The following is a 25,405-nucleotide window of genomic DNA, read 5'->3' as shown; positions in this document are numbered from 1 at the left end:
CATCTCGCCCCAGACGTACTGCAGCAACGAGCTGGGGTTAGGGGCATGGTGGGAAATCAACACCAGCCATCAGCCAAGTGCTGGTAAACTTTGCTTGTGGCTGGAATGTTTGCTATTCTAGGAGACACTTTGGCAGGTAAACAACCAGCCTATTTTCTATTCTATAACACAATTTGGCTGGTAAAATAATGAAACTGACTGTTTTGGGAAAATGTTGGGTGGGATTTTGGAATCTGCCAGCCACTTTCACTGGCAGATGACAGTTAGTTTCCTGCCCTGGTTGCGGGGCAGAGTCCCTCCCCCTGCAGATAACAGCCCTTCCTCCGCTCGGTCTCATTTTTACATTTTAGGCATTTGGCTGACGCTCTTCCCCGGAGCAGGTACGGGTTCAGTGCCTTGCTCAAGGACACTTTTGACAGGACACACGGCTGTAGCTGGACTCGTCGGCCATCGCGGGGAACGATCCTGCGTCTCTCTAACCGTAAGGCCACGCCCGACCGCTCTCCGGCAGGCCCTCCAGCTCCTACCGGCGGGGCTGGTAGCGGGGCTGACGGGGCAGGGAGGAGGGGCTGGAGGAGGTGGGAGAGCACGGCGACATGGAGGCCAGGGAGGCGGTGGCGGCGGCGTCCTCCGCCTCCTCCAGCTCTCCTCCCCCGTGCAGCTCCTGGCTGACGCTGGACTGTAAGGCGGCCGGCGTCAGCCACTCTTTGGGCAGGCAGCTCTGCAGGAACGGCACGCAGGAGCTGAAGTAGGCCAGGCGGTTGACCCAGCGAGGGATCTCCCTGCCACACAGGATCTGGTAAGAGGAGGGACAGAGACGGAGGGAAAGGTCAAACAGGTAGATTTATTTTTATTTATTTATTTACACTACCAGTCAAAAGTTTGGACACACCTGACTGAATGTTGTATGTTTCTCATTATCTTAAAGCCGTTCTGATCTAAAGGCTTCTGCTTAAATGCTAGAAATTAGTTTCTTAGACAAATATAAATAGTGAATTTGATCCTATGTATGAATTTCTTTCCAAAGCCTTTGCCTTTCCATCAAGGCAAAGTGCGGCGACTTTAAAGAATCTAAAATATAAGATAGTTTTGATTTGTTTAACACTTTTTTGGTCACTGCATAATTCCATTTGTGTTATTTTATAGTTTTGATGTCTTTACTATTATTCTAAAATGTTAGGATAAAGAAAAATGTGGTGTGTCCAAACGTTTGACTGGTAGTGCATTTGGCACAGTTTAAAAACAAGAAAGAGAAGACATAAGAAAAAAAGGTCGCAGTAGATAGTGCAGGGTAAGAGGCAGGAAACCCTGAGGGGTTTATTCATGGCCTCAATCTAAGCAATAAATATTATTACAATGCAATATAAAAGAAGAAAAAAAACATAGCTGGGCATAATGTGGAGAAAAACCTTCCCCATAGAATTGATTAAATTCCCTGACTTTCCCTGTCTAAAATACGCCTCTTAAAATTCTGGGACATTCCAGGAATTCCGTAAGAAAGTGGGAACCGTAAGAAAGTAAAACTGACCTATACTTAGGGTACGATTATGGTCAAAATTGCTTGTTACTATGTTTGTCCAAAGTTAGTCTATGCAAAGTTTCTCTCTCTCTCTCCCAAATGGAGCTGCCTGCTTCACCAGGAGTTTCAGGAGAATTGAAAATATAAGATAAGATAGCACTTTATTAACAAACAAACATTTTAATATCGCCAAATTACACGATTACTAGCTGTGGAAACGACTGTTGAGTGCAATAAAAGACTGTCTGCGATTAATTATGCAGAAACACTGAGGAAGGCCAAGGGCTGAAACGCGTGCGTTGCTGTTGTGCAAATAAAAAAATACAAAAATACATATTACATGAGTGCAAACTTTTTTTCTAAAGTGTATGTTTTTTTGAGTCTGCACTCTAAAGTTTAAGTTTTTGAGTCAAGCATGCCTATTTGCTTAGTTGCTTATTTGTTTATTATTAGGATCCCCATTAAGCTGTGCAAAATGCAACAACTACTCTTCCTGGGGTCCACACAAAACATTAAGACAAGACATAAAACTTCACTGTCTCAGTACAGTACGTTTCATTACATAGCTTCAAATTTGTATTATTCCAGAAGAGTCTGTGCATTCCACAGAGAAAGGAGAGAGTGGACAAAAGAAAAATTTAAATATCACAATTGACAAAAATTCTCTCTATTTCGTAATTGTTCTCTCTATTTCAGACTTATGCAGTCCTGCCTATACAGAATCCATTCATCCATCCAACCACTCACCCAGCTAACCATCCATCAGCAGGTCTAGTTCCAGCAGGACCTTTCACCTAGTGTCTCTGGTGTCAGATAGCTGATAGATCATTTTTCCACCTCTCTCTCTCTTCCTTCCTTCCTCCCTCCCTCTCTCTCTCCTTCTCTCCCTCTCTCCCCCAACAGAGCAGCATGCAGGAACAGGCAGCAGCATTCTCACTGTGGAACCAATTATCATCACTTAGCCCCATCAGTGCTATTAAGGCATTATGGGACAAGTGGCTTCCAAGAAACGAAGCGTTTGTTCCTCAGCCAAAAGGGCCTTCATTACGCTTATATTCAGACCTTTACAAAGCTGATGACAGGCTGCTTTCTAACACATGTGAGCAGACAGAGATAGGGAATCACTTCTAACCACAAAACGCTTCTAATTATATCTTACGTGCCAATTTACTCCGCATGTCGTGCCATGTTACACGCAGTTGACAGAGGATACCAGATTGTGTACTCGCTTTATGCTTCAGCAACTACTTTCTAAGTGTGCCAGCAAAAAAAATCCCCAATCTTATTCAAAGATGGAGTGTGTTTAGAAGAAAAGGAAGCCGAGGCACTCTTAAATCCAAAACGTAACAAGCTTTTATCGCTGTTGCTTGCTCTAATGTGTTTCAGCTGCCTTCATCAGCGTAACAGGGAGGGCAAACCTCAAAATGATCACAGCGGAACGGCAATAAATAGGAATCAGCACAACATTCACATGTGATGTTTTGGAAATACCCCTTTCCAGTCACAATACAAGCTTTTAAATAATCTTGGCAGATCAGCTGGCATTTTACAGCAGCTGGTGAGTGTGATTCCTGATAAAAATAACTGTCTGGGAGGGGAGAGGAGAGGAGAGGAGAGGAGAGGAGAGGAGAAAAGAGGAAAGTTACAAACATAAAATTCACCTTTTCCTGACAAAACAAACTGTCTGGGAGAAGAAGAAGAGGAAGAGAGGAGGAAAAGGAGAGAAGAGAGAACAGGGTAACAGGGCGACTATTTTTCAGTTGGACAGGAACAATTTGGGATATTATTTTTTAAGGACCTGAAGGTTTTTGGGCCCAGAAATACCCTTCTGTACCGTTCCCCGCTCTCCTCGCCATTGTTATTAAACCCTGCTTTTTGTGTGCCGTCCTAATCAAGTTCCTCAGATGAACCGGCGTTAGTCGGCATTGTCTTCAGTCCGTCTGCTAGTATGAAAGAGTGGGAGTGTCATCAGAGGGCAGATGATTTGCCTTTCAAAAGGAAGATCGACATCAGACTCGCACACATCAAACACTCTCTCTCTCTCTTCCTCTGGAGAATTAGTCGCCATGCTTCATCTTTCAAAGCAACAAACACATGTAACCCGCGCCCCCCCCTCCCCAATACACAGTCGATCTACTCTCAATCCTTCCACACACACACGCACACACACACACACACACAGATAGAGCTGGGAGTCGTCTTAAACATGTAGACTAGAGATAGGAGGCTGTCGTTAAATGGAGGAGGCAGGACGTCCACGATCATAGACTGTGGTTAGCCTAAAATTCACCCCTCTCCATCACAAAAACACAGGTACTCTCTCTTAACTACATACCAAGTAAGGCAATCAGGCAGAAATATAAATTGAAGTGTGAAGCAAAATCATTAAAATACCTCAGGAAGTGAACAAAATATATGAAACAAACTACAATATAATAAATAATAGGATACAGAAAGATATAACAAAATGGCCAACACTAGTATTGGACTTTAGTTCAAGAATTGAAGTGGTGAAAATGAACGTGCTGCCAAGGCTGCTATACCTCTTCTTATCACTACCAGTCAGACTCCCAGAATCTCAGTTTACAGCATGGGATGAACAGATATCCCGGTTTATCTGGGCAGGAGCTGGGCCAAGGGTAAAATTTAAGACACTCCAAATTGACAAGGAAAAACAGAGGCCTAGCGCTGCCAAATCTCAGAGAATATTATTACGCTGCCCAAATGAGATGCGTTGTCTATTGGTGCTCCCCGGAGTATCAAGCTAGATGGAAACACATTGAGCTGAATCTGGGTCAATCTCAACCTCAGGCCAGGCTAGGTGGAAAAGAATATACAGATCAAAAGGGAGAAAATTCCATGTTAGAAAAATCACTGGAAATATGGAATGAGGTTGTCAAAAAAATACAAATTGGCAGGAGACAGTAAACTTCTGACTCTAGACCTGGAGAGATAGATAATACATTTGTAAGGTGGAGAGAAAAAGGAATAACAGCTGTATGTACACCCATAGAGGGACAAACTTTTGAAAATCTCAAAGGAGAATTTAATTTAGAAAATGGGGACCTGTTCAGATATTTACAGCTAAGACATTTCTATGATACAGAAATTAAAAAAGGAATTTCAGCAGAAGGTAATGAAGTGACTGAAGTGTTGACAGGTGCATACAAACAAACCCCCTCAAGGACTGTTTCTAAACTCTACAGTAGTTTACAAAAACGAAACGGAAGAAATTCACTATATGTAAAATTGAAACGGGAACTAGAATTGAACATTAAAACTGCCGGAGAGTGATCGGCATCCCACGTGTAGAACGCAACAAACTTCCACTAGCTCTAAAAGATGGAGGGAATTCGGTTGGAAGAATTTAATCCGCTTTTTTATTACACCACGCATAAAAAATAAACAATTGGGTGAACAGCAGCAATGTTGGAGACAGTGTGGGCAGGTGAATGCCAATCACTCACATACTTTCTGGTCATGTATAAAAATACAAGGTTATTCGGATTCTTGAGGAGATTTTATGCTATAAGATTCCCAGTGACCTCCGGATTGTGTACCTGGGACTTGATACGATGACATAATTCGAAAGGAGGACATCTATCTCTTCAAAATCCTGATACTTGCAGGTAAAAAGGCCATCGCAAGGAGCTGGTTGAAAAGTGACCCTCCAGGACCGGGTCAGTGGCTGGGCAATGGAGAAGAAATATACTCCATGGAAAAACTGACTTATTATCTAAGGACTAAAGCAGGGATCCATGAACAACGCTGGGGAAAATGGACTGTATACAAGAGAAAAGATGGGTCGTGAAAAGAATGGATCAAAGGTTGTAAAGAGAGAGTAGTGCCCCCCCCCCTTTTATATTTTATTTATATATGTTTTTATTTCCAATTTTGACATCAATGTCGTTTTGTTGTGGCTTTTGTTCAGTGTAATAGTAACTGAAAATAAATAAAGAGTTTAAAAAATAAATAAATAAATAAATAAATTCACCCCTTTCTTGTAGAGCTGAACAATTAATTGAAAAAAATTAATAAAATTGCAATATGAATTTGCAATTTCCAAATCGCAGAAGCTGCGAGAGAGTTGTGTCCAAACTGGATTTGTGAACAAGGTGTTTAAGAGCTGCAGGTAATCTTTGGTCCATGAATCAGGTACAATATTGGTGAAAACCTTTCATCAGACTCAAAATATTGCACACTGATATAAATTTTTGTTTTAACAAAATCACTTTTCTTTAAATTTTAAAGTCCTAAAAAATGTGTTGAATTAGTTGAAATCCCAATCACAATAATCTGTCAAATAATCGCAATTAGAGTTTTTGTCAAAATCTTTCAGCCCTACTCTCTACCCCCCCCCCCCCAAGCGCGCACACACACACACACACACACACACACACACACACACACACACACACACACCTCCCTCTAACCCCCCTCCTACTAATCAGATGTTCAAAGTCACTAAGAGGTTACATTAGTAAACATGAGGATCAAACCCTGAGGGCAAGACTGCTTCCCTAAGGTATCCTCTGTGTGTGTGTGTGTGTGTGTGCGCGCGCGTGTGTGTGTGTGTGTGTGTGTGTGTGTGTGTGTGTGTGTGTTGATATTGATGTGTATGTCTGTCTGTCAAGGCGTTTTTGTGTCCACATTTGTTTAAGTGCAAGCATTTGCAATTGTGTGTATCGCTTTCTGCAAATCTGCGTGCATCTTTAGTGGATGGCAGAATGTGTGTGTGTGTGTGTGTGCGTGCGCGCGTGTGTGTGTGTATGTATGTGTGTGTGTGGTTGCCAGCTGGCTCTGCATGTCTGGGCTTGTATCAGTGTGTCCTAATCCTGGTCTCAGTGCCAGATGCTAACTGTAAGACTCCCTGCTCATTACTCACACCAGGAAAAGCCGATTTAACACGCACACACACACACACACACACACACACACACACACACGCACACACACACAGTTCAAACACTCACACTCAGGCATTACTGTAGGAGAGAAAAAAGCAAGATGTACACTGACTGTGAGTGTCTGTTGTCTCTCTGGACCTCATGTCAGACAAGTTCAGTATCACAGCACAGAGAGAGAGACAAAAGATGTGTTTCCATCCAGCCACTTTATGCAAAATTTGAAATTTCTAATGGGAATAAGCTGAATGGAAACACCAAATTTCTAAAAAAAAACTCCGCAAATATCGGAAAATTTTTTTTACGTTCGCTCAATTTGTTTGTCTGTCGATAAAGAGGTTATTCGAAAAATTGTGTTGGAAACGTATTTTGCGAATTAATAATGACGTAGAGTTTCCTTCACCCTGTCCTGCACAGCTGCAGCTTGTCCAGTCTGCTGCGATGCGTTCCTCTGGAGGAACCGCCGGCCCGACCGGCCCAAAGAACGGCCCGATAATCCCGCAGCAGATCAAATGTTGTTCTGGATCCTAAAGTGTTGCACCCAAAGGCTCTCCGTCCGTAAAACGTCTTTGCACGGTGACTCCCAGAACTGTTTTGTGCGTCTCTTTTCCCAGATATATGGCGACCGTCGTAGAATGGGAATGTATCCTATGATATTGGCCATAATATTTACTCATCTCCCGCAGAAAGAAAAGACCTACAGCCACCAGCAGATTACATGACAGAATAATTATTACTTCTCTTACGGCAAGTAACTCTTGGAAAGCTCTCTCCATCTGTGATGGCTGAAGTGAAGTGCTTGTGATTCTCATTTGCGTGTGTACATGCTAATGTTTATGTATGTGTGTGTGTGTGTGTGTGTGTGTGTGCGTGTGTGTGTGCGTACGTACATGTTTGCATCTAGGAAGGCTGCTCCACTTCTGCAAGAGCTAAACATAAGTGATGGCAGATTGTGTGTGTGTGTGTGTGTGCGCGCGTGTCTTGGGGTCTTGCACATGTGCTATCAGAGCATATGTGTGTGTCTATCTAGGTGTCCACACTCTGGGGAAGCAATGAGTTTAAGTTCTTGCCTGTGCGTGTGTGTGTGTGTGTGTGTGTGTGCGTGTGTCCCACCTCTGACAGAGCTGAGGAGAAGTGGTTGCAGTTCTTGTGCATGAGGTGGTAGGCGTTGCCCTTGTACTCCTTCCCCATCTCCTCCACGATCCGCTCCACATCTTCCTCTGTGAAGTCTGTACTGCCCAGCACTATGGCTTCTCTGGAAGAGGGGGGGGGGGGGTTTGGGGGTGGGGGGTGATTTAGTCACTTTAATTTTTGAGATTATACACTGATAGAACATTAGGACCAACTCCCTAACATTGAGTTTCACCCCCTTTTGCACAGTCCATATCTCAACTGTTTATATCCTCGTTTTCATCTCCATCTCCCCTCCATAATTAAAAAGGACAATTCCAGCATCATTGGAGTTTTTGCTCATTTCCTGCATCCTCTTACTGTAGATCGGATATTTGCTATTTTTGCTTCCTCTTAGTCGTTTTACAAAGCAAATATTTTTAAACAAACGCTGGCTAAATATTTCAAGGTACTCCCAGAAAAGAAGAGAACAGCAAGTTTAAGCTAGAATTGTGTAAAATCTAGCTTTAATTTCCCTTTCATTTTACAGACTACAGCTGCAGAAGCGTCTTGTTGTGGTTTTAGGTTGGCGTGACAGAGGGTGAGTCCCCAGCTGAGTTTTTTGGGAAAGGGAAACAGACATTGGACACATAGTGACCCGGAAGCAGCATCTTGTTTCTTCTTGCTGACAAGCAGAAGCCGGAAGTAAGACGCCCCCTCCTGTCTCGTCTCGGCACTCGCGGTGTTCCCGAACACGCAAATTAATATTTAACAGTGAACGGAATGTCTCAGCTTATAGCCTGATATTAGTGTCAAATTAGTGACAAAAGATTATTGTTAGCTTCCCATTCACAGTGATGGATTACCATTACCAACTGAATCAAAAGTCTTCAGTTGTTTTCTATGCTGTTTTGGGAGTGAATGAGCGTGAGAGGTTTGGCAAAACTGATTTAAAAATATCTTTCATTTCAAACCAAAAAAGGAGCAAAACACTCAAAAGTACGCTGGAATTGTCCTTTAAAGTGGATTCACCAGATCAAATCAATAAGGGATCACACCTTTCACCTGGATTCGCCTGGTCGGTGTATTTCATGGAAACAGTAGCTGGTCCAAATGTTCTGTACTCTCCATAACAAACGCTGGTATCGGGCTAATATTATAGATTCCAGATTCAGAGAGAGCTTGACTGGTTTGGCAGACAGAGAGACATCACAGTGGACGATACAGGCATTTATCCCGGATCATCCATACTTATGGTCCAATGGCTTGCATGGAGAGACCAAGTGTGTGTGTGTGTGTGTGTGTGTGCGTGCCAGGGAGAGTCTGTGCAAAGCCACAGGGCAGATCAACTAGAGCAGAAGTAATACACAGCAGCACAGCTCTGTTAGACACACACACACACACATACACACACACTGACCCTAGGCTCATTATGGCAATAGAAAAACATATTGACCTGACTGGACAGGACTCTACTATCTCACCACTCCTACAGATTCTGATTCAACTGCATTCAAGCTGAGACAAAATGAACCAACACATGATTGGTGTTGGATAAGTAGATAAGTAGTAGTGTTGGATCTCACATTTACAAGCATTACCTTTTCAGGAGCTAAACTAGGTAAACGCTATTTTCAGATTGACACCCACGCTATTTTCATACAGTGGGGTTTATACAGCGGGCTTTCACAGGCTTAAAGGTCATGAAACTTGTTCAACTACAATTTGGTCTGTCAAGTATAAAGCCAAGTTGAATGTATATACAGTATGTAGGGTGTTATGTACAGCCTGCTGCCCATAATATGTCTTACACTGTAACCTTGCACTGTGTGTGAGGTATGGTTCTCCATGTACCATCTGTATCAGCATGTATGATGAAACTTATAATGTAACTTAAGTTATTCATATGGAATAGATTCAATAGCCTGTACACTTCCCAGTTTTTGTGCAGCAGTTATTTCTCTTTGCCTCTTCTCACATTTCAAATTCACAGTAAATGTCACGAGAAGAGAAAAGTGAAATTCCACTTCTCTACTCTCTCTCACGCTCACTCTGCCTCTCTCCCTCTGTCTCTGTCCAAGTTAGCTGCCACAAACCATGTGGAAAAAAAAAGGAGAGAGAAATGATGAAATTCCTGTCACATACTGTCTTCTCTCTGCCTCTCTCCCTCCGTCTCTGTTTGCTATGCCAGTAGGCAGCAGCGAGCTCCAGTCTGCTTCATTTAACACAGATCCTTATTACAGGAAGACTCTGGCTTACCGGCTGGCTTACTGACTGGCTGACTGGACAGGCCTGGAATCTCTGGCTTGCACACTGAATTATTAAATTAATGATTAGCTGAAAGGATGACTGACTGTTGGACAATGACTAAATGACTGGTCCTGTGTAGCTCTATGGGTAAAACATGGCATAAGGACAACCCAAGCCAAAATTACATTCATTTATGGAACTGTAAGGTGTTTTTTTATGCAATACAAGCATACATGTATATTACACACATACAATTCAATACACATATAAGCAGACATACACAAAATAAACGCAAAATATACACATATGCTACATCTGTAAGTTGCTTTCTATAGGCAGGTAAAGTGACTTGCTGGCTGACTGACTGACTGACTGACTGATTGACTGTCTAGCTTGTCTAACTGGCTGGCTGGCTGGCTCTCCGCCTGGCTGGCTGGCTGGCTGGCTGGCCTTGGTATAACGACTATTTGACTGGCAAATCGCTGCTCGGCTGCGCACTGCGTCTCAGTATGCTCCGTTGCTCCGTGTGGTTGCAAATGGAGCTGCTGTGATGCAAGAAAAACTTCAGACTGGATCTGACAATAAAGTATTATCATCATCATCATCAAAACATCCAGCTAGTTGCCTGACAGTAACTGACAGACTCACTGTATAACTAACAGACAGACCGAAAACAGACTGACTGGCTGGCTGGCTTACTTGCTGGCTTACTTGCTGGTTGACTAACTAGCTTACTGGCTGGCTGACTGACTGACTGACTGACTGACTGACTGACTGACTGACTGACTGACTGACTGACTGACTGACTGACTGACTGACTGACTGACGATCAAGCTTACTGGCTCGATAACTGACTGAGTGACTGTCTAGCTTACTGGCTGGCTGGCTGGCTCACCGACTGGCTGACTGACTGTTGGATAGCGACTATTTGACTGGCAAAACATCCAACATCCAACTAGCTGCCTGACATTAACTGACTGCATAACTAACAGACCAACTGACAAACTGCCTGTCTGACTGACCTGCTTGGCTTGGCTGGATAACTGACTAAACTGGCTAACTGTTGGATGCACACTGAGTAAACAGAGGGGAAATGTAAATGTGTACTGGCGATCCTGCACATCTACACACACGAGCGTCCAGTACTTACTTGAACTTGAAGGTCTCGCCGAGTTCGGTGGCATCGCCTGGTGTAATCTCAAAGATCCCTGAGAACGGGTACGGGTGTCCGCCATAGGCAAACTCTGAACACACACACACACACACACACACACACACACACACACACAAACACACATCAACACCTGCAGTTCTGATGCATCTAATTGATTATGTGTATTCTCCTCTATCTTTTGCGTTTTGTTTCCATCTGTGTGAAAGACCTGGTGGGTCAAATGGCATCTGTAAATAACTTTTTATGGTTCGCATGCTTGGAAAGGCAGATGGTTAGGTACCCATCATATTCTCCATATCCCCTCTGATATAACTCCCCCAAAACTGATATCAGTAGTTTCATATTTCCATGTAACCTTACCTCTGCCATAGACCTCAATCCCTGAGTGAAAGACTCCGATGCCCAGAGAGGTGGTGAACTCATTGATCCAGTACTAGAGAGGAAGACACAGAGGCAGAGACGGATTAAGAGACGGATTAACAACACTATAGAACAGCTGCATTTATATCACTGCACACTGTTTAGTCCGCAGCTCGAACGCACGCAGCTGTAACGTGTTGAATGTCTATATGTAGGGTGATATGTACTGTATGTGAGGTCGTGTTGCGCTCGTACTGCGTATGCGAGTATATACTGTGAAACCCTGTATGCTGCTGACATGTCTCTGTGCCAATGTCACCAAGTCAACCTCCTGTATATTTCATGGACTTGGTCATTTGATTCTGATCTGTCAACAAACACTGCGGCCTTTTTATACACACTCAAAAAGGAGAGAGAAGGTAAACACCCAGCAGACCAAACAACAAAAACAATAAGAATTCAATTTCTATATGAAATGAATTTAGCAGGATTTATGTGCACATATAAAAATGCTAAAATACAGATTGAACAGAGGAAAAAACAATCAAGATTATGTGCAAAAACCTTAACTCTGATACGCATTATACCACAGATAGCAGTTGAACAAGCAATATGATTTGTCAAATGCCTCTTCCAACCATGCTTGTAATTCCCATAAAGCAAGGTTAGCCGTGCCTCATCAAATCCAAAATTGGTTGCGATGCAGTTTTGCGTTGAGGGAGCTAGTCGGCAATCTTTCTTACTTTCTCCTGTGTTTTTATTCCCATGTTTCTACTCTCATGTTGTAGTAAATCACAGTAAAACACAGTAAAAAGGAAAGGAGAATCACAAGATGCAAAATGCATGAATGATGCATAAGGAGAATCAAGTAAAACGGACCTAATGCAATAATATCACATACTGGACTGACTCCAACCGCTTATCATTTAATAGGTAATTACGCTCTTGTGATCGCAGCTGGTTGAAATGTGATCTGTAAATATAAGCCTCTGATGTTGACAGAATATCTCTTACACACACACACACACACACACAGGCAAAATAAAAATACACCCACACGTGCAGACACAAGAAAACACACACACACAAAATCAATAATTGATCACAGCAGCACTGATCTCTAGCATTACATTCCATCTTTATTTTGTAGTGTGTCTGTCCAGCATCAGGTGCTGGCCCCTGTGACTGCGAGGCGATTGGCCAGGCCGTTGCTAGGCAGAGTTCGCTGGTGTGAAACAGATCTGTTATCATAGCTCCAGTAGACTTGGAAGACGGAGCTGGGGAATGTTGTAGGAACACAGAGCGTGAATGGATAGAAAGGACACTTCCTAGGGTATCATGGTTATTTTCCTTTTGGTTCACCTTTACATGGCTTCCATAGAATTCTGATCATGTTGTCATGTAAATAGGGCTGGGCAATAATTCAATATTAGCGTATATCGTCTTTAAATGAGGTCATATCGTGATGAAATTATGATATCCTATTATTGTGATAACCAATTCTGTTGTCTAAATTATTGATACCAGGCATAGCCTATATAAACTCAAGTTTCTAACAAAATGACATCTGCCATATTTTGGAGAATATAATTTGAGTCACATAGTTTCGGTTGAAGATCACACTTGTCATTACCATGCAATTCAATGTAATGAACATCAACTGGTTCATTTAATGTGATTTCACATGTGAGCAAATATTGTGATATACATCGATATTGAAAAACGTCCCTATTATTATCATGATATACCATTTCTTCCATATCGCCCAGCCCTACATGGAAACGACTTCTTCTATAAAGTACACTATATATATAGAGAGAGATTTGGCCATTTTGTAGTGCTGTCTGAATGTTTTCTACTACATTCTGACAACTATATAGTCCACTTAAATATACCCACAATGCATCGTGAAATGTTCTAGCTAGTGAATGGGCTACCCTCGTTCACAAAAAAAGTACCACAATGCACCGGGAACTGACCGATGCCGTTGAGTGACTGATTGTTGAGTGACTGCTTCATGTGTGGACAGAACATGAAACTCAGAAAGTTAGAGTGTTCATCACAGCTGCCACTGGAATGTTCATCCAAATGATGCCGTTGCCATGGCTACAAATCAGCTTTCTAATTGACGACATTATCAAACATTCTATGGCAGCCATTGTAAAGTGAACCAGCCAAATGACCATTCAAGAGTGTAGATTTGAATGGGAATGACTGTTCTATCAATTCAAATTCTATGTGTAGGGAGCTTGCTGTGACACTGCAGGGCTAAATTTACTGTAAAGCACTTTGTAGGCTTTAATGGATGATTCATTCATTCACATCAATTTCAAATAATTATATAAAGTGTGTCAGAAAGGGTTCACACAAACACACACAAACACACAGTTTACCAGCCGCTCTGTGGTGGCTAAGATACAAATACAAAAAGCTAGAGATGAAGAACTGCTTGAAAGGTACCGTCTTGTTTTCAGTAGTCAGTGTGACTTGCCACACACACACACACACACACACACACACACACACACACACACACACACACACACACACACACACTTCCTTTTAAACACATTTGAAAAGCTGTACTACATGTTTCAGCAGTGAGGATTCTCTCATCTAGCAGGAAAATGTACATTACATTTTACAGTAATTTATCTGATGCTCTTACCAACAGCAACTTACAAGGTGGTCAACAGTAGCATAGGCTTCAATTCCTGGATCACCACCATTACAAGCAACCAACAGCAAGGAGGTCAAGGGTCAGAGCCACAACACCTTGACAACAGAGGTAGTAAAATATTCCTGTGGCCCTCGAATGATTATTTGTGATAGAGAAGTGCTAGATAACTCAATAAGAGGCAAGCCGAGAAGGAAAATTTTGTTTTTTTGTTGCAAGACAGGAGCAAGATTAGGTGGAGAGGATGAAATGTAATGTACAATGTCAGACTAACAATTTGCACTGCAAAGCCTATTTAGGACTCATGTATCAAACAGCAGAACAGCCTAATAACCACAGTAAGCTATTTAAAACACTATTCTCTTGTTTCTCATCTATTATTATGCAAATATATAGCCGCATACAATCACTGGCGGCAGAGCTGGCGGGCATTATTACAGATCTGCATTGCAAATTTTTCCTTCCACATTTCGCCTGTACCAGTTTACACACAAAATGTTATTAGGTAATGATGATACTTTATCTTCCTCTGGTTGTTCCTGTTCCACTCCAGATAGACCAGGCATGCTGAGTGGTTAAAAAAGAAAGTCTTTTCCTAGCATTTCTCTTTTATAGGATCATTCTAAGTTTATAGGAGTATTGTCAAGGCACTGTGGCTCTGATCCTTGCTCATAATGTTGGTGGTGTAGGAACTGAGGCGTATTCTATTGCTGCACTCACTGTAAGTCACTCTGAATAAGAGCGTCAGCTTTATGACTAAAATAGAAACATGAAATTTAAAGTATGAAAGGTGGTATAAACAGGGGTGATGAGTCTACTGGTCTCTGTTTATGACTTTGTAGTGCACAGGGAGGAGGTGCTTCACTCCTGAACTTTTTAGCCTCAGACCAGCTTGGAAAATGTGGGTGGGGGAAATGAGTGAGGAACATTCTCCGCTCCCTCAACAACTGCTGTCAAGGTGCCCTTGAGCAAGGCAACTAACCCACCAGCGGCTCCAGTGGAGATACATGATGGTGTGCCCGTCTGGCAGTATACAAGCCAGCTCTGCATCGCTTCTCAGCCCCTTCTTCTCCTTCAGATGAAAAGCAACGCTGATGTTCACCATGTTTTTTACAGGTTTTATCCACCATACATTTATTTTCTTAGTGCTTTCAGCCATTGCTGTTGTTGCTATGACTTCCTTGCTTTGTGGTCGCTAGCCTCCCCTGGATAGCCACAACTAGCTAGTACACTCTGCTGGCCACAGTGACAGCAAATGGTATACACAGGAAGATTTAGGCTTGTACACACAGGGTCAAAGACAGACAAACATTGATAATATATAGGCTAATACATCTTATTTATTTTTATTTTAATGGGAAAAAGTGGTATATTGTAGCTTTAAATTACGTTATTTAATTTGTGAGCCCTGTCACAGTGAAGGGTAATGAAGCCATGCGGCCTGCCCAGGGTTTTGGATCAGTACTCTTATTACTAAAGGCTTGGCTCAACACAGGAATTCAACACTGACTCACACCAAGTTTGTCCCTGCTAGTTTCCTATTACTCACTCTCCACCCTGCCCCTCTCAGGAAACAAGAGAAATTAAATGTAGTTGGGCGGGACTTCTGAGCAGAGTGGTACTCAACTGGTGCAGTGCTGGTGCCATGAGACTCTTTTAAACTTATCCAGAGAAGGGTGTTTTTCTAAGCATGTACGCTCTTTTTCTGCAATACCCTCTTTAAAGCTGCACTAGGCAACAAGACGTAACAGTTTGAATTTTCAGGACATCGCCAGAAATAACTTGACTTCAGAAAAATGTTTTCTTCTTAGTGTGTGGTAGCGGTGGAGGCGGTGAAGATGTTCAGCCATAATTGGTCAATCCAGATTTCTCTGGACAGAGCGCACGCTCACCACTGTTTAGGAGACAGTTTGTCTCTTTTTTCTTAAGTTCAATTTCTAACTTCCTGTTCAAAGATCTCCTGCCAGTGTCCATTACTGCTGAAACAATTAGTCAATTAACTGATCAATAGAAAATTTAACGATTATAATTTTGATAACTGATCAATGATTATTATTAAGTAAAAATACCAAACATTTTCTGGTTACAACTTCACAAATGCAAAGATTTGCTGCTTTTCTCCATTTCATATCATTATAAAAATGAATACTTTGGGAGTTTTTTGGCAGCTGCTGGTCAGACTAAGTAAGCAATTTTAAGACATCACTTTGGACTCTGGTAACTTGTGATAGTAATTTGTTATTATATTTGACAATTTATAGACTAAATGATTAGTTGATTAACCAAAAATTGATAATTAGTGTCCACACCCAACACCAGAATTGAATTTAGGGTGAATCTACGACATCTTAAGGGGCGATGGGGCGTTCTTCTCTGTTGCAGCCCCACTTTGTAATGACAGCTGATAGCATGGGTGTATTTTTAAATAAAAATCTTGCCTAGAGCAGCTTTAACATTCATACCATGGCACACATTCAGTCGTACCATGACACACATTCACATCACATGGGTACAATTGTCCATGAGGCGATTAGAGGTTTGGTACCTTGTTCAAGGGCCTCTCTGCGGTAAATGTTGAAGGTAAAGAGAGCGTAACTCTCAACTTCAGGTTTGCTCAAGTGTGAAAAAGATCAATGTCAAACAAAACTTTCACATTCACTTCATTAAAACCTAATAAACTCCACCTGAAATAATAGCTTCTTGTTGAAAAAATTATTGCAGGTCCCTTGTCAGCCAACAGTATGAATAGACTGAGCAATAATTAAACATGGCTTGAGATGAAAGCAGGTAAGGTCAGCTGAGTTCACTAGTCACCTCTCCTCCTGCCTCCTGATCCTATCTGGGAGCGATTGGTCATGCCTGAGGGGGGAAGCAAGGAACCATGAAAGGCGAGTTCAGTTCTTCGCTAACCGCATTTCTGTTTCTGGTGATTTAGTACAGTACTCACCATTTATAAAGTCTCACCATGTGTGATAACAAGGGAGGAGGGGGGTGAGGGGGGCGAGACGGTGAATACTGAAACAGAGGTTTATCTTTGATGCAGGGTACAAACTGGAGTCAGGGTTTGTTTTGCTGGCCCCTCTTTTTGTTTAAAAATATATTACCAAATTTAGCTAATTTTCCTTTCTCTATCACAATCCCGCCCACCGCCCCCCGCCCCCCGCCCCATCCCAGACAGCACAAACACTTATAAAGAAGGACCAGCAGGGAGCAAAAAAAGGAAAAGAGTACATTGTACATTTGTATAACAAAGGAAAGACCAGTGCAGTTAGTTTTGCTCCCAGTAAGCTTTACTTGTACAACGCTTCAACCCAATGTGTCACAGCACAGTTCTTCACGTCTGTTTCCTGACCCACACTGGGCTGAAACGTTGCCGTAAAGCTTACTGGGGGCAGGAGTCAGTGTATGGCTTCTTTTTTTCTCCCTGTGTTCACCAAGATAAGGCGACACCCTGTTTCATATCCTCTTAATTGAGCTTCCAAAAAAACCACAAAAGCCTGATTCTATTCAGCAAGTAAGATGTAGGCTACGTTTATGTAGACTTTCAGAGAGAGAATACTGTGTGAGCTCTTTTTCTTTTGAGTGGAGATGTTTTTGTGAGCCATCTGAATTTCTTTTTTCTCTATTCTTCTTGTGTTTCATCATGTTTGCCTGCGCCAAGTAGCTCAAAGTCAAGCCTATGACTTTGGTTATGGTTTTATCTTACGTTAACTATCATTTGTGCCATTTCTGGGTGTGCACCTATGCAGAAACCTAGCTCGGACATTTAAGTAAAGAGAGGTGCGGCAGTGCGGATATGTCACTGCGTTTATCAAACGGGACACCTCCCATCACAGATGTTAGATTGAACGAGGCTGTTGACACCTCCAGAAGGATCACCGTCGTCCCAAAACCACCCACCTCCACAGAACTGCAGTCATCCAATACTAGCCTGTACCCACACACAGCCTTATGCCAAGTTCACAACATTACACCCAATCATTACCGACTTTGCTCTACTGGTCTCTCCACAACAATAAACTAACGGGACAGCTGACCCTGCTAGCTTGAAACGTCCCGCTCAAGAAGTTAAGAAACCAAAGTGTATCGGCTTTCTCTCGCCGCTTCAATCCTCTCGGCGGGGCTTTTCCCCAGAGAGCAGAGCTTTAGAGAGGTTTAGGTGCTAGCCTCGCCGCCGGGGTGGATTTTGCCCAGGAAACAGGGACTGAAGACTCTCTAAGAACTCACAGCAGCATTTAGAAGTGTTTAAGTTCCCCACAACCCCACCGTCCTACAACCCAAAAAGCCCCAACTCATGGCTTTATACAAAAAGGAAGATTTGAAGCAAGGACTGAAGCTTATTCTGCTGTTGTTACCACTTGGAGTAAAGCATCAGCGGCAAAAAAAAGATGCTGGTCTAGTACGCTACTCCCCCTCTCCTCCTCCTCCTCAGTGCTGAAATAAGACTCTTATCTTAGCTGGCCCTAATTACTTCAAAGCTCGTTAAAACCTGCCTCCTCCACGGCACACACAGAGAGAGAGAGAGAGAGAGAGAGAGAGGGGGGGGGGGTAATGAACGAGGGAGGGAAGGGAATGAGGGAGGAAGGAGAGAGAAAACAGAGAGAGAGAGATAGAGAGAGAGAAAGGGCTGAGTGTGGGTGTGAGAGAATTACAGTAAGTATGAGAGTGTGTGTGTGTGTGTGAGAGAGAGAGAGAGAGAGAGAGAGAGTGTGGATGAATGAATTACAGACAGAGACAATGAAGACAGAGGGGAGAGAGAGAGAGAGAGAAAGGGCTGAGTGTGAGTGTGTGAGAGAATTACAGTAAGTATGAGAGTGTGTGTGTGTGTGAGAGTGGATGAATGAATTACAGACAGAGACAATGAAGACGGGGGGGGAGAGAGAGAGAGAGAGAGAGAGAGAGAGAGAGAGAGAGGGCGCTGTAGTTATTGCTAGTATTATCGTCCAACTCCACACTTTGTGCATTTCTCAGCAGCATCTTTGTTAAAATAAAGATTTTCAACTCAGTGTTTAATAGGAAAATTAGCAGGGAGAAAACAGGCGTCTGAAGTTGTAAGGTGTACATCCCTGCCTTGAAACTCAGCTGTAGGAACATGATAACTGAAGGAAACTGAAAACTCAAACGAGGGAAGGAAACTGCTACCAGCTACAAGCCAAATGCTGGTACATTTTTTACTGTGTCTGGTAAGTTAGTCTACTGGTCACTTTGGCAGGTAACAAGCCATCATTTGGAGTTCCTACTCTATTCTAAAAATAGTGAAAATTAGTAAAATAGTGAAAGCAGCTGATGAATTTTGCAATGTCCAGAATCCAAAATTGGCACCCACCAATCGCCAAATGCTGGCAAAATTTGTCTTTGGTGAATAAATCAATAACTGTCACCCCACACCGACCGGCAACTTTTTGAGACGATGCCATTTGAACGCTTTGGTTATATATAGTCTTTGATCTTTGTCTGTTGTCAAACTTACACACACAAAAACAAAGCAAAACAGTGACTCCTGATTGGCTGAACTTCGCGGTCTGGATGGTTAACACATGACACTTAGCAGGTGTAACGCCACCAAAACCAAAAAAAACACAAAGATAAAGACAAAAAAAGATCTATTGTAGAAGTGAATGAGCATGTTTTAAATAAAATCTATAAATCTGCTCATTTCTTTATTGAAGGCTTCACACAGTACCCCATTCTGGACACAAAACAGCATTGAAAATGGGTAGGGTGAATTATTTCTATGAAAAATATATATATTTTTTGGCTGGTAAATAATACTTTTGGCCGCTATGTTTTTTTTTTTAGCTTACCAGTACTTGGCAAGTGAACCAAAAAAAAAGTTAATTTCAGACACTGCACCAGCCATTGTGGATGCACCATAAACCTGTTCTCCATACAGACTCAAAGGTAAATCTCCTAAAATAAGAGAAGACCAGAAAACACAGCGATTTGCTCCGGTCTCTAAGACAGACTGAAGCTTACAACCGCCGATGTGGGATACAACAACCTACCCTCATGAGTATCTGGCTGCATGACACTCTTAATCCTAATACCCTCACACGTTCTCTCTCACACACACACACACACACAAAGATGACCACGGTGCTGGCTGGCAGGCAGACAGGTGGTGTGTAGATAATGCTGTCTCATTAGACCGGGGTACTAAAGCACTCAGAGCTGGCCAGGAAATCCACTTAGCTGGGATGGGAGTGGGACAGCAGCGAGGAACAGGCAGAATGGGAATTGGATGCACGGGGGTTACCATGTGTGTGTGTGTGCGTGTGCGTGTGTGTGTAAACTCGTGCTTGTACCAATGTTTCTTGAAAGTCACGTGACACTCCATTGATCCCCAAATGGAAGGAGAAATTCAGCTTTTCATTCATCTTTTCGCTTGCATTACATTAAAACTCTTCCCAAAACCAGAAGGCAGCCATGCAAAAACATTGCATTTCGCTAATAAATACCTTAAACATTGCACTGCTTCAAACACTGAAATTGAATATAAGCTGGAAAGTTGAGATGTTGGCCATCAACTCATCATGTTTTCCTTCTCTGTGTTGTTGTATGCCGGACTGAAACAGAAGCGAGACACCGGAAGACAAGAAAGAGAAATGTGAGAGAGACCAGAGAGAAGAGAGCGAGAGAGAGAGAGAGAGAGAGAGAGAGAGAGAGAGAGAGAGAGAGAGAGAGAGAGAGAGAGAGAGAGAGAGAGAGAGGATCCTGTAGTGTGTGTGTTGCCAATGTCTTGACCTCTGCCATTATCTATTCTAATCTATAGTTTCCTTCCTCCCACTCAGCCAGCCAGTCACTTAACCAGCCAGTCAGAGAGTCAATCAATCTGCCGGTCATTCACTTAACAAGTCAGTAAGCCAGTCAGTCAGTCAGTCAGCCAGCCAATCAATCAATCAATCAGCCATACAGTTACTCAGCCAGTTAGTTGTAGAAGGATACTGAAAATAAGCTTAGGGTACATGCATACTGATCTTGGTTTCTCTCAGCAATTTTCCACTCCTATAAGTTCTTCTTCAATACTTTTCCACCAAACTAAAGTTGATAACCAGCTCCAATTCAATCAATCAGTCAGTCAGTCAGTCAGTAAGCCAGTCAACCAATCAGTGAGCCTGCAGTCAGCCAGTAGGTCAGTCAATCAGCCATACAGTTACTCAGCCGGTTAGTCATTCAGCCAGTGAGCCAGTCAGCCGGTTAGTCAGTCGGTCACAACCTCAGTTATCCAGCCAGTCAGTCCATTTCCCAGCCCACTCAGGTCTAAACAGCCTAATCAATAGATAATAAAGACATGAAAGAAAGTCTACAGTGTGTGCTCTCTCTCTCTCTCCCTGTTTCATCTCTGCAAGCGTATGCTGCAAGTGTAGAAACACTTTATCTCCCTCCCTCTCTTCTTTTCTCTCTCCTTCCTCCCTCATTCCCTTCCCTCCCTCGTTCATTACCTCTCTCTCTCTCTCTCTCTCACCCTTAATTTTCCTCTCCTCCCTCCTTCTCTTCCTCTCTCCCTCCTTCATTACCTCCTCCTCTCACCCTTCTCTTTCCTCTCCTCTTCTCCCTCCTTCTCTTCCTCTCTCACTCCTTCATTACCTTCCTCTCAAGTCTCACCCTTCCTTCCCCTCTTCTTCTCCCTCGTTACCTTCCTCCCTCTTTCCCTTAGTCTCTCTCTCTCTCTCTCTCTCTGTCTTATCAGACAGAGGAAGTGTATAAAGAAGAGGAGTGAATGAAAAGACTGCAGATATTGTCTCTCATTGTTTTCAGTGAGCGCTGGAACGCCACCAAACACAAACCAAACGATTGTTCCCATAAAGGAAGCGTGCACACACACACACACACACACACACACACACACACAACAAAATATATGCATGGTACAATCCAGCTAGCATTCACAAACACACACACACACCACGAAATACCGACAATCAGAAAAATGTACACACTCATTCTCTCTCATACACACACACAGTCTTACCCACCCAATAAAAACTTGACTTCCCTATCGATACCAGCTGCAACAAGAGACCACATTGCAAAAAAGACATAAATAGCAATCAATGAACAAACAGCAGGTGCAAGTAAGTGAGAGCGAGCAAGTTAAGAGTCCAGGAGTGTGTGTGTGTGTGTGTGTGTGAGATATGTATAATTAGCCTATATACGCCTTTGCGTGTAAAAGTCTACCCATGGCCCCTGCAGCCATTCACATGAATGAAAGCGAGGCAGAGATAAAAGCTCTTCAGTCTCTGTCGAGGAGAAACTAATGTGGACGGCAAGTCAAGTGAGAAAGACAGAGTGAAAGAAAGAGGGGGAGGAGAGAAGAAAAAGAGAGGAGGGAGGAAAGAAAAAGAAGAGAGGATGAAGAAAGAGGCATACAGGAGGGGAAAAGGTTGGAAGGAAGGCAGGGGGAGGGAGGGATGAAAAGTGAGAGAGGAGCAAAAGAGAGGAGAGATGGAGGGAAAAGGGATGGAGGCAGGAGGGAAGGAAGGAAGTAAGGAAGGGGGGGAGACAGGGGAAGGAAGGAAGGAAAGGGTGGAAGGAGGGAATGAGGGAGAGAAGAAAGAAGACAGGGTGAGAGAAGGATGAGAGAGAGGGTAAGGGAGGACGGAAGGAAAGAAGGACAGGAAGGGAGGGAGGGGAGACAATGGAAGGAAGGAAGGAAGGAAGGAAGAAAGAGAGGGAGGGTGGAAGGAAGAAAGGAAGGGAGGGACAAGGAAAGAAAGTAAAGGAGGGAGGGAGGGAAGGAAGTAATTAATGAAGGGAGTAACTTTAGAAGGAAAACAGGGAGGGAGAGAGGAAGAAGGAAGGAAGGAAGGGGAGGGAGGAAAGGAGGAGGAGACATGGGAGGGAGGAAAAGAAGGAAGGAAGAGAAGGTGAGGGAAAGGAAGAGAGGGACGCTGGAAGGAAGAAAGGAAGGGGGGGACAAGGAAAGAAAGTAAGGGACGAAGGCAGGGATGGAAGTAATCAGTGAAAGAAGGAAAGAAGGAATAAAGTAAGGGAGGGACGGAGGGAAGGAAGTCATCAATGAATGGAGGAAAGAAAGAACAAAGGGAGGGAGAGAGGGAGGAAGGAAGAAAGGGCAGAAGTGAGGGAGGGAGGGAATGAACGAAGGATAGGCTACTCATCCAAGCCAAGTACTGATTTGAGGAAGTGTTATGGTGTTGAAGATGAGATGCTACACTACTTTGTTCTACAGACAGTTTATACAGATTCTCACAGTAAAGCTTAATGACTTGTCGGCCCACATGTTAATCTAATCAAACAGCCTCCTCCTATCTTCCTACCTCAGGCCTTCGATGAGATATCGACCTGCGCCCGAAAGACAGGACAACAGCAATAAATCTGATTAAAATGAGTGGAAAAGCAGCAGCAGGAAAGCAGGAATCTCTGTGACAAAAGAGTGGGGCTGTGTGTCCAAAAAGCAGAGATCTATACACTCCTGTATAGAGGATCAAGAGGAAGTCAAATGATGATACATGGGCAACATTTAAAAGAATCGGTGAGGGGGGAAATATGGTCAGGGTGGGAAATGAGACCAAGTCAATGTGGGAAACACAGTGGACTGTAAGGAACAAAAGCATGGTTTAATTTTATGTCTAGTTGTGGTTTTCCTTAAAAAAAAAAGCGTCCATCTGCATTACCTCACAATGTTGCCCCAGTTTTACAGCCTGAACAATAACACAAACCCCCCCATTTTCAGTGTAATCTGGCCTGCCACGAAGCAATCAATTTCAATCAATGATTCATCAATGGATCAATCAATTTCCAGCTCCCCCAGCTGACTCACTCCTGCATGGTGACAACATAGTGACTCAACCTCAACCTCTGCTCCTTCTGGTAACAAAGAAACCGAGCGTCTCTCCGATAGAAATGGTGGCTGGGTGAACTTTTGGTTTCACGTACCGCCAGTTTTGTTTGTAGATCCACGTTTTCCTGTTTTGATCCTTCCAAATTGTAGTTCTAAACATTGGACCTGTACTTGATTATGATTTGTTTACGGTCTGCCACTACTGAATGAACATAAAGGAAAAACTGAAAGAAATGACAGCTACTTGGCTCATTTTTGGTCAGCTGTTTGACTGACTACTGTAATTGTTTTATTCTGATTTACTCATCTGACTGTCTGTTTTGGCTACAGCAGCTTAGAAGCCCGATTAGGGTCATTTTGCTCCACTCCTGATATGGAAATCCATTTCAGATTGTCAGTGAGAAAGTGTGAGTGTGTGTTTGAGTCAGCTATGGATCCCATACTTATTTTTTTTTTTCGCTGTATAGGTCTATTTCCTGGCCACGTGTGACTGGTTTGTTGATTTAATGCTCTCCTTAGGTATTGTATGAATGATGTATCATGTGTGTGTGTGTTTGTATACTTTGTTTAATAAGACATTTTTCTGAATCGCCAGAAGCCGGTGGAAAATTCGGCATACAACTGATCCGCCAAGCAGCACTTAACTTCAATCACATCTCAACTTTTAGAGTTGGTTCGCTGCCATTCCCCACGGCATATTTTGGTGGAGAAAGATGGAGTAGCAGGATAACCAATAATAAAATGTGAAGTTTTATTAAAGTAAGTGCTGTTTGGTGTATTGGATGTATGCCGAATTGAAGAGTGGTTCCTAACGATTTGTGTAAGTCTTAAATCATGGTCTTCAAGGTCTGCATCATTGCCGATAAGCAAGACAGCAATAAATTGCCATTTTTTTTTAAATGGGGGTTGGCGTCTCGATCTCTCAAGAGAATGGAACGTACCGGGGCCAAGTCGACGATAAAACACTACTGAATCTTAAAGCCTGGGTGAAGTAGCCAACAAGTTAGAAACAACCATCTTTCTGGTACTTTTTTACGAAGCCCTGTCTTCCCACTTACCATATCATAGACGTTAAGGATTATCGGCTCGTTTGCCATCACTGGCATCAGGATTTTCTCCCCCTCCGTCCCGTCTTCTTGGTGGGTCTCTCTCTTCCACACGCCCCCCTCCTCCTTCCGTGCGAGGTACAAACTCTCGCCTTCCAAAAATAGACCTTACTCCTCTCTCCCTATTTCTGGCACGATTACGGCAGAGGACCCGCTGGACAATTAAATTTCACAACCAGGTGTAAAAGGGCTTGAGTTCCGCGGGTAAATTTACCGTCCAACATCTGAGGGGCTTTGTCCAAATCCCCCCCGTACGGCAGCGGCGAACAGCTGAGCCAGGCGAGCAGCCGCTTGTCAAAACGAAATGACTTGCTAGCCCCGTTTAGCAACCGAGCTCGAAGTGAAAACGGTGACTTCACGGGGGAAATTTTGCCTTCTGTGAGAGGTATTGGCACGGAAATACCGAACAGTCATTTTCCCAAACGACTTTGTCAAAGAAATGTCATTGTGTTCAGATATCAAAAGGAAATTTCCCCACTGAAAATTACCAGTTAACCTCCTGT

The 25,405-nt window shown here is 43.1% G+C and overlaps 1 protein-coding gene across 1 annotated transcript; it reads right to left on the bottom strand.

Moving 5' to 3' along the window:
• Positions 1-25,405, bottom strand: LOC139910204 (deubiquitinase DESI2-like). Its single transcript, XM_071897429.2, has 5 exons — positions 24,855-25,405; positions 11,318-11,390; positions 10,934-11,027; positions 7,537-7,678; positions 1-796 (listed from the first exon to the last, which is right to left on the bottom strand). Exons 1-5 carry the CDS (start codon positions 24,900-24,902, stop codon positions 524-526), a joined length of 630 nt encoding a protein of 209 aa, XP_071753530.1. The 5' UTR covers positions 24,903-25,405; the 3' UTR covers positions 1-523.

The sequence above is a fragment of the Centroberyx gerrardi genome, chromosome 15 (genome assembly GCF_048128805.1).
Source record: "Centroberyx gerrardi isolate f3 chromosome 15, fCenGer3.hap1.cur.20231027, whole genome shotgun sequence".
Lineage (NCBI taxonomy): Eukaryota > Metazoa > Chordata > Actinopteri > Beryciformes > Berycidae > Centroberyx > Centroberyx gerrardi.
This window is presented reverse-complemented; position numbering and strand designations above follow the sequence as displayed.

Coding starts and splice junctions, on each gene's coding strand:
- LOC139910204 (XM_071897429.2), bottom strand. CDS start 24,902: ATGCCAGTGATGGCAAACGAGCCGATAATCCTTAACGTCTATGATATG. Junction 11,391..24,854: donor TCCTTAACGTCTATGATATG/GTAAGTGGGAAG, acceptor CTTCCTCTCTAG/TACTGGATCAATGAGTTCAC. Junction 797..7,536: donor TCTCCTCAGCTCTGTCAGAG/GTGGGACACACG, acceptor TCCTCTTACCAG/ATCCTGTGTGGCAGGGAGAT.